Consider the following 8,692-nt stretch of genomic DNA (forward strand, 5'->3'; position numbering starts at 1 on the left):
AGGAGGCGCCATGTCTGAGTTAGCAGCGTAACTCCTAGTGGATTAGGTCACTAGAGCTTCCAGGAGGACAGTGGGTAACTGTGAATAAATGGGCAGCCCTTTGCTTCTGTTTTCCTCTCCATGGTCTGATACCCAAGCCACCAGGGGGCACCCTGTTCTCCCCAAAACAGCATCCGGACAGGATGAGGTGCCTTTCTCTGAGAACTGGGGAAACCTTCCATTACTTAAAGTGGGTATGCATGTGATTATTAGGTTATCTAGAAGGATGGTAGGAGGAATGGAGGTGGCTAACAGGGAGGACATATCAATCTATGCTGAGTCCGTGTTTCCTGATGGAGATTTTGAAGGTGGGGTGTGTGTGTGTGTGCGCGCGCGCGCGCGCGCACGCGCCTGCGTGTGTCCTAACAGCAGTTTGTTCTTGTTTTGCAGACTGCGTCTCCCAGTCTCTTTCTGCGATGCTGCCCCCTTTCTGAGTCTCACAAGGGTGCACCTGTTGTTTACAAAGAGTGGTCCTTTCAGCAGCCCTATGGGGTTTCCATCATCGCGCCCATTTCACGCATGAAGAAACTGAGTGCTAGAGGAATGAAGTTAGTAATATTACCCCTGCGCCCTTGTCTGTGCTGAGTAACTGAGACATGCACCCCTTCCTCAGGTCAGCCTCCTTTGGCATGCTCTGCATAGGCTCAATTTAGCGAATCATCTGCTTTTATCACAGATTATGCTCCCTCGTCTCAGGCTTCTACATCATAAAACCACTCCGGGTCGTCCAGGCCACGGGCCCCTTTGGTCCCACTCCTCAGCACCTCGCTAACTCAGGGACAGGGGCTGTGGCTAAGGAAGTCTCCGAACTCTAACGGGTTAAGGTCCGGACCCCGCCCCTTTTCCCGCCCGGCTGGCGGGAGTATGAATAGCCTCGCTCCGACGGGGCTCCCAGTCGAGTGACTACTCCCGCCCGACCCTCCTTTGTCCTCGCCACCTTTGGCCTCTCTTAACTTTGGCCCTTCAGCTCTGAGAACTGCTTCCATCTCTCCCATACCTCGGTAGGCCAGACGAGCAGGATGGAGGGCTGCCTGGGGGAGGAGTCTTTTCAGATGTGGGAACTTAACCGGCGCCTGGAGAACTACCTGTCCCGGGTGAAGGCACTGGAGGAGCAGAACGAACTGCTGAGCGCAGAGCTCGGGGGTCTTAGGGCACAATCTGCAGATGCCTCTTGGCGGGTCCGCGCTGATGAGGAGCTGGCGGCCCTACGGGCCCTCGTGGACCAGCGCTGGCGAGAGAAGCACGCTGCCGAAGTGGCACGCGACAACCTGGCAGAAGAGTTGGAGGGTGTGGCGGGCCGGTACCAGCAGCAGCGTCTGGCCCGGGAGCGGGCGGCGGCCGAGGCAACCCACAGCCAGCGGGCGGTCGAGGCCGAGAAATGTTCCCAGACCTGGCTGAGCACCCAGGTGGCTGATCTTGAGCGCGAGCTGGAGGCCCTGCGCGCGGCGCACGAGGAGGAGCGCGCCACTCTAAACGCGCAGGCTGCCTGCGCCCCCCGAGGCCCGGCGCCACCCCGTGGACCCCCCGCGCCGGCCCCTGAGGTGGAAGAGCTTGCGCAGCGGCTGGGCGAGGCATGGCGCGGGGCGGTGCGCGGCTACCAGGAGCGCGTTGCGCACATGGAGACGTCGCTGGGTCAAGCCCGCGAGCGGCTGGGCCGCGCGATGCAGGGCGCCCGGGAGGGCCGCCTGGAGTTGCAGCAGTTACAGGCCGAGCGTGGGGGCCTTCAGGAGCGCCGGGCTGCCCTGGAGCAGAGGCTGGAGGGCCGCTGGCAGGAGCGGCTTCAAGCCACTGAGAAGTTCCAGGTAAGGATGTCCTGGGTCTAGGTGGGACCAGGCTTCCTGAAGCTTCTATGGGGCTCAGAGGTCTCCCGGGGAAGGAGGAGGAACAGGGGGAGGGGGGAGAGGGGCTGTGTTTTCTAGGACCACTTCTCAGGAAATCTACCACTAGTTCCGCAGGTTTCAAAGTCCTTTCTGGAGTGGGGTGGAAAGAATAGGATTTCCTGAGTCTGGAAAGGAAGAGCTCTTAGGACCTCATTACAGCAACCCCCTCATCCTCTACACCTGTGCCCCACCCTTGGGACTGCTATCACCCAGAAGTACCCAGGACGTTGCCCTCAATCAGTCGGAAAGTCTAACTCAGGATTTCTAACAGTCCTCTCTCTAACAGGAGGATGAGGCCCTGGATGAGTGGCCACCATCCTCTCTCCAGTGTCACAACTTCCAAGCTCCCTGCAGTGCATTCCAGAGGCCTGGGACAGCTGCTCCCCCTCACACTGCACAGCTGTGACCAGCAGCTGAGAAAACAGCCTCTTGCCTGGGCTAGACAGAGGTCTCGCCTTAGCCACCACCCCTCCTCCTTTCAGAGGAGGAAGATTCCAGAACGTGTGGGAAGTAGAGGGGGCAGGGGGACCTGACAAGGAGCAGGAGAGACAGTGATGGACTCAGCTATTTGGCGTCCAGTCCTGTGGACTCCAGGCCTCTTGATTAATCTTTTTTCCTTCTGCCTCCACTTGTCTCTGTAACCCAGCCCTCTCCTCTCTAGCCTGCCTCCCCCTTCCTGTGGGAGCTGAATCCTGAACAGCACATGCTACCATTTACTCAGCATCCTCAAAGGAAGAGCCAGGCCGTGGGAGAGGGCTGAGAGAGGCCCCTGTGCGCATCTCAGAGGCGCCAGAGGGGGCTTTCTGGGCAGAAACTCGGGTAGGGGATACAGGAGGCCTGCCTGTTTAAAGGGGCCAGACACTGAGTTAGATGGAAGAATCCTCCCCTCTTCACTGACTGCCTCTGATTTGCTCTGCAGCTGGCGGTGGAGGCCCTGGAACAAGAGAAGCAGGGCCTGCAGACCCAGATCGCCCAGATCCTGGAAGGCCGGCAGCAGCTGGCACACCTCAAGATGTCCCTCAGCCTGGAGGTGGCCACATACAGGTGCAAGTTGACCCCAGCCCAGCAATGCTCACAGACTTGAACACATCTTCCAGGCAGAGACCCCTGAAGTGACTGGGGCCCAGAGACTGGGTTGGCAGCAACTCTGCCACCACCGAGTTTTGTGACCCAAAGCCAAACACTTGTAGACCAGGATATGTCCCACCTGGTTCCAATCACTTCCACACCAAGATAGGTCCCACCAGAGCCCACCTTCTTCCTCCATGGGTTAAGAACCAAAAAGGTTGCCTGTGCCAAAGAAACATGATATTGCTGAGTGGAGCTGTCTCAGCAAAGGCGCCTGGGTACATGTAGCACATCTGCATCCATGCTTCCTGAGGGGCTGAAAGACTCCAGGTTTCTGTGTGTGTGTTCACACTGAGGGGATGGGGGTCTTGGGAGGAACACCAGGTGTGAGGTGGTTGTACTACTGACTTGGGCCTCAGGCCTTTAGTCCAGTCCTTGTATTTATTGCCTACATTCTCCATTCCTGCCACCAAGCATTTTCTGTATGCATTTGAGTAACCTGAAGTCTGTTCTAGAAAACTCACCAAGTTGGCTGTGTGGAGAACTAGTCATGGAACTCTGAGAAGGGGCTTTGCAAATCAGGAAGGGCTGAGTATATCAAGTCTGCAAGAAGGGAGCCAGGGTTGGATAAGCTGTTAGGATAATTTCCCCAGAGTCTGTTGGCAAAAAGGAAGGGGCCCAGGGGACATGTTCAGGAGGGGAGGGGAGATAGGATGCAGAGAAGGGAAGATCAATGTGTCTCTGAGGGAGAAAGGAAGAGGAGAAGGGCTCAACCTCCACTGAGGGTAGGTCTCAGGGCAATTGATGCAGCATAGGGAGGACTAACCAGACTCAGAAGAGGAGCAGAGAGTACCTCCTCCATGCCTCTAGGTAGCTCCATGGGGCATTGAGTCAGGGGTGTGGACATAAAGGCCTCCACTGCCTTGGGGGCCTGGGATCTAGAGTGCTTTGAGATCCCAAGGTCAAGGCTCTGACCCCCAATCAAACCAATGAGGGAAGGGGTCTGGGTAGGCCCCCAGGAATTTCAGCACTGGGTTTTGAGGCATGAAAAGGATTGGGAGAGAGGGGCTTGAATTAATTTGCTTTTGTCTGTGGCTAGCTCTGGGAGCCCCAGGGAAGGAGGAGGGGAGCCCATCCCATGGGAACAGCCTAAGAATTCTACTTCCCCTGGGAAGCCCCCCTTCTCCGACCCTCCAGATGGCTTCCTGGACAATGAGTAGCAATTAGCATAAGAATTGGACCCCCACACTGAGGATGAGGTCATTGGCCTGGGGTGGGGAAGGGGAGGCAAGTCTAAGCGATATGTGTGTGAGCTTCTGCGCATGTGCCCAGGCCGCTGCATGGGAATCTGCTTCTGTTACTATAAACTTAACTCTGTGTCCTGATTGTGTGACCAAGTGTGTGGTGTCTGTGGGTACGCAGTGTGCACAGCCAGGCATGCCCTCGTGAGCTGTGAGGGTGGGGATGTGAAGCGGAAGGCTGCAGGGCTGGGCCTGAGGAGGCTCAACTGTGAGTCTTCCAGGCGATCTTGCCTGGAGGCAGAGAACTGACGCAGATTTTCCTTCTTGGTCCCTAGAACCCTCCTGGAGGCTGAGAACACCCGACTGCAGACACCTAGCAGTTCCAAGGCTGCCCTCAGCTTCCTCGGTAAGAGAAGGCACTAGGCTCCTTCTGAAATGCTACCCCTCCTTGCTCTTCATACTGCACACCCATTTCTTCCCTGAGGGGGCACCAATCCCAATTTTTATTTTCTTGACCTCTATGCATTTTCTCAGTCCAGTTAGGTAGGGCCAGGAGCAGGGCCCATGAACATTCCTGCCAGAAGTGGGGTGACTCCCCTCCCTAACCATAAACTCTGACTCTTTTTCTTCCCCCTCTGCCCCCCAGATCCAAAACCAGAACTTCATTTACCTGGGACCCCAGAAGGCCGGCGTCTGGGACCTTTGCTTCCTGTCTTGAGCCCAACCCCCCTCACCTCACCCGTACCTGATACCCTTAAGAAAGCTATGCCAGCCTTTCTGAAGAGCCAGGAATTCCTGCAGACTTGTACCCCCACTTTGGCCAGCACCCCTATTCCCCCCACACCCCAGGCCCCTTGCACTTCTACACATACAGAGATCAGAGCCCAGGAGGCCCCTAACTCCCTCCTCCAGTCACAGAATGGGAAGCAACAGGCTTCAGAATCCCTGTGGCCTGAAGCCAAGGTGAGCACCATCCCTTCGAGCATCCTTCCAGGATCAGAGGAACCTGGGGGCAAGCAGCAAAAGGCCAGTCGAGGCCAGTCCTCTGAGGATCCTGACTTCTTGGCCCCACCCCTCATCCCTCATCATGCTAGGTTAGAGGCCAAAGATGGAGAGCCCAGTGGGTCTGGAGTGTCCAACATATCCCAGAAGGAAGGTGGAGCACAAATAGGGCAAGTGGCAGAGGAAGAAGCCGCCATAGAAGTGAAAATGGGAGGCAGCTTACAGCAGGAACCACGGCGAGAGGAGGGAGATAGGGATGGGAAGGAAATCCAGGAGCCCCAGAGTCTTCTGGAAAAAGAAACTCTGAAGTCTCTGGAGGAGAGGATTCAAGAACCATTAATGTCTCAGGGGAAACAGAGCTGTGAGACACTGAGATCTCTAGAGAAGGAGAATGAGGAGTCCCTGAAATCTTTAGACGAGAACTTAGAGACCCCAGAAATTCTAGGAAAGGAGCAGCAGGAGCTGTCAGAATCTTTAGAAGAAAAGGATCTAGTGGTGGTCAGATCACTAGAAAAGGAAACTCTAGAGCTACTTACCCCTATAGAAAAAGAGGACTCACAGATACTGCAGTCTCTAGGAAGGGAGAATCAAGAACTCCAGAGGTCTTCTGGTGAAGATTTAGAGACATTTTTATCTCTGGGAAAGGAAAATCAGGAACTAGTGAGGTCTCTAGAAGAGGAAAAGTTAGAGTCCTTGAGAACTCCAGAAAAGGAGACTCAAGAACCACTGAAATCTCAAGATGTAGAGGATCAGGAGACACTGAGACCTCCATCCCAAGAAAATCAAGATCCACTGAGGTGTCTAGAAGCCGAGGACCCAGAGGCACTGAGACCTCCATCACAAGAGAATCAAGATCCACTGAGGTGTCTAGATAATGAGAATCAAGAGACCCTAGAAAATATAGATGAGGCACCAGTGGGGTCTCTTCAAGAAGAAGAGAACCAAGAAATCTTGCGATCTCTTGAAAATGAGATTCAGGAGTCACTGAGGTCTCTAGAAGAAGACCAGAAGACATCAGAGCCTCTTGAAAAAGAGAATCAAGAACTACTAACAGCTCTAAAAGAAGAGAGTTTAGAGGCAGTGAAGTCTTTAGAAATAGAGAAGCTAGAATCACGAAAGTCTGCAGAAGTCTTGGAAATGTTGAAACCTCTTGAAACTCAAGAGCCTGGCTGGTCTCTTGAAGTGAATCAGGAGACAACAAAGGCTTTAGAAAAGGAAATTCAAGAACCAGTGGGATCTGTGGATGAGTCCCAGCAGGCACTGAAACTAGAAAAGGAAAATCAAGAACCGTTAAAATCTCTGGGTGAGTGGGACCTAGAAAATTTGAAATCTTCAGAAGAGATGGACGAGGAATGTCAAAGTGACCTGGAAGAGGAGGGAAAGGGAGAGAGTCAAGATTCACTGAGGTCTCCAGGAGATGAGGGACAGGAACTGCCACTGTCTGCAGCTCAACAGAGGTGGGAAAATGTAGAGGACCAAGAGCTGAGCCAGGAACCCCCATCTGGGAGGCCTGAAGTGGAAAATGCAGAAGCAGCAGAGTTGAACCCAAGTGAGCCAGACAGTTTTGTTGAGGAGGCGGCTGTGGAGCCAGTAGAGCTAACACCACAGCTGAACGCTGTAGGGGAGCCATGGAGCATAGGTGAAGAGCACTCAGGGAGCCCTGAGCCCGAGGAGCAGAGAGTCCCAGCTGAGGGAACCAAGGAGGAAGGAGGTGATGCGGGCCTCCAAGATCCTGAAGGGCAACCAGACCAGAAGGGGGCCCCGGGCCTTGAAGGTACCCTGGGGCTGCCAGGGGAGGTAAAGCCCGCAGTGGAAGATGTACATGTTGCTCTGGGGAGTAACCCAGCCTCCCCCCAGGCCGCCGTGGGGTCAGAGACAACTCTGGGTGAGTCTGCTGTGGAGGGACAGGAGCAGGAAGCAGTAAGGCTGGAGGACCCAGGTTATCAGGCCAGAGAGGAGTTGATGGAACTGCCCCGAGAGGAGGAAGGTTTGGAGGCAGTGAAAGGTCAGGGCTTGGAAGGTCCTGTGCAGGACCTAAAGGAGGCAGATGCTCCAGAGTCAGAGCTTTCCAGCCAGCCCAGGGAAGGCGGAGACCCCCAGAAGCCTGAGGAATCAGAGGGCTGGGAGGACTCCGAGTCTGAGGCAGCACTGGGGACAGAGGAGGGTTTCCCTGCTGAGACCCTGAGCCTGGATGAAAACAGCGCTCCTCAGGCCAGGTCAGAAGTGGATACAAAACCAGTGCTGGGATCCCCCAGCCCAAATGATCCCTGGGTACCTTCCTCACTCCCTGAAGATGCCCCTAGGCCCCAGCCCCAGAGTGAGGGGAATGAAGGGTCTAGCTGGGAACTGGAAGGTAGGGCTGAGGTCCCCCAAAATTTAGAGGGAGATGAGTTGGGTTCTGAGGGGATTCCTGAGGACCTCCAGGAAGTGGGGCAAGAGAGTGGAGAAGAGAGTGATGCTGATGAGCTGGGGGAGACCCTTCCTGACTCTACTCCCCTAGTCCTCTTGCCAGGGTCCCCATCCTCTGAATGGGGCCCCATGGGAGAGGAGAGGCCTTCCCCTCAGGAGAAGACCAGGCAGGAAAGCGAGGAGCCTGCTACTCTGCCTTCTGAGGACCTCAGGGCCCAACCTTCAGAAGAGGAGGAGGGAGATGAGGGCAGCCATGATTCTGATGTGTCTGAGGAATTTGAGGACCTGGGCACAGAGGCCTCCCTCCTTCCTGGGGCTTCCAGAGAGGAGGAGGAACCCCTGAGGCAGGTACCCCAGCTGCTACTGGAGCCTGCAGCCTGGGATCGAGATGAGGAGTCTGATGGGTTTGCCGATGAGGAAGAGAGTGGAGAGGAGGGGGAGGAAGGTGAGGAGGAGGAGGATGAAGAGGAGGAAAGGGGACCAGGGGCTGGGAAGTGGGGACAAGGGTCCTCTGCGGGCAGCATGCAGACCCTGAGCGACCCACACAGAGGGGACCTCATGGAGTCTGAGTCTGGGGGGGTCAGTGTTCCCTGGGATGGTGGCTTAAGGGATATGGTTGCTGATGCCCCCATGACCGCCCTGGAGACTGAGTCCCCGGACAGCCCCGAACCTTCCAGCTCAGAGGAGGCATCTGACTTGGTTTCCTTGGACAGGGAGGACAAGGTCTCCAGTCCCCTGGACATCTCCAGTGGAGGGAAGGACCAGGGCGTACAGGAAACTCTTGGTGTCAATGGCCAAGGTGGTCCCAGCTGGGAGGAGGAGACAGAGCACATGAATGGGGGGCTAGTGGACAGGCTGGAACAGTCTGAGGGAGGAGGGCCTGGGAAGCTGGGGACCCCTGAGGGAGACCAAGGGAGCCCCTTAGAGGTGGAGGAGGGTGGTTCCTTGAAGGATCCTTGGCCTAGGGTTCCTCTTCACCTGGGTCAGGGCCAGTTCATGAAGTTCACTCAGAGAGAAGGCGATGGAGAGTCATGGTCCTCGGAGGAGGACTAG

The 8,692-nt window shown here is 55.8% G+C and overlaps 1 protein-coding gene across 1 annotated transcript; it reads left to right on the forward strand.

The window, feature by feature from the left end:
* The first annotated feature begins 1,058 nt into the window (after positions 1-1,058).
* Positions 1,059-8,692, forward strand: NES (nestin). Its single transcript, XM_006895904.1, has 4 exons — positions 1,059-1,841; positions 2,839-2,963; positions 4,564-4,634; positions 4,875-8,692. The coding sequence occupies exons 1-4, from the start codon at positions 1,059-1,061 to the stop codon at positions 8,690-8,692; spliced, it is 4,797 nt and encodes a 1,598-aa protein (XP_006895966.1).

The sequence above is a fragment of the Elephantulus edwardii genome, unplaced genomic scaffold, assembly GCF_000299155.1.
Source record: "Elephantulus edwardii isolate Elephantulus edwardi_28Jun2011 unplaced genomic scaffold, EleEdw1.0 scaffold00176, whole genome shotgun sequence".
Classification (NCBI taxonomy): domain Eukaryota; kingdom Metazoa; phylum Chordata; class Mammalia; order Macroscelidea; family Macroscelididae; genus Elephantulus; species Elephantulus edwardii.

What these genes read in the sequence shown, in the direction of transcription:
- NES (XM_006895904.1), top strand. Translation starts at nt 1,059, where the DNA reads ATGGAGGGCTGCCTGGGGGAGGAGTCTTTTCAGATGTGGGAACTTAAC. An exon ending in AAGCCACTGAGAAGTTCCAG is followed by an intron (nt 1,842 to 2,838) that starts GTAAGGATGTCC and finishes TTTGCTCTGCAG; the next exon opens with CTGGCGGTGGAGGCCCTGGA. An exon ending in CTGGAGGTGGCCACATACAG is followed by an intron (nt 2,964 to 4,563) that starts GTGCAAGTTGAC and finishes CTTGGTCCCTAG; the next exon opens with AACCCTCCTGGAGGCTGAGA.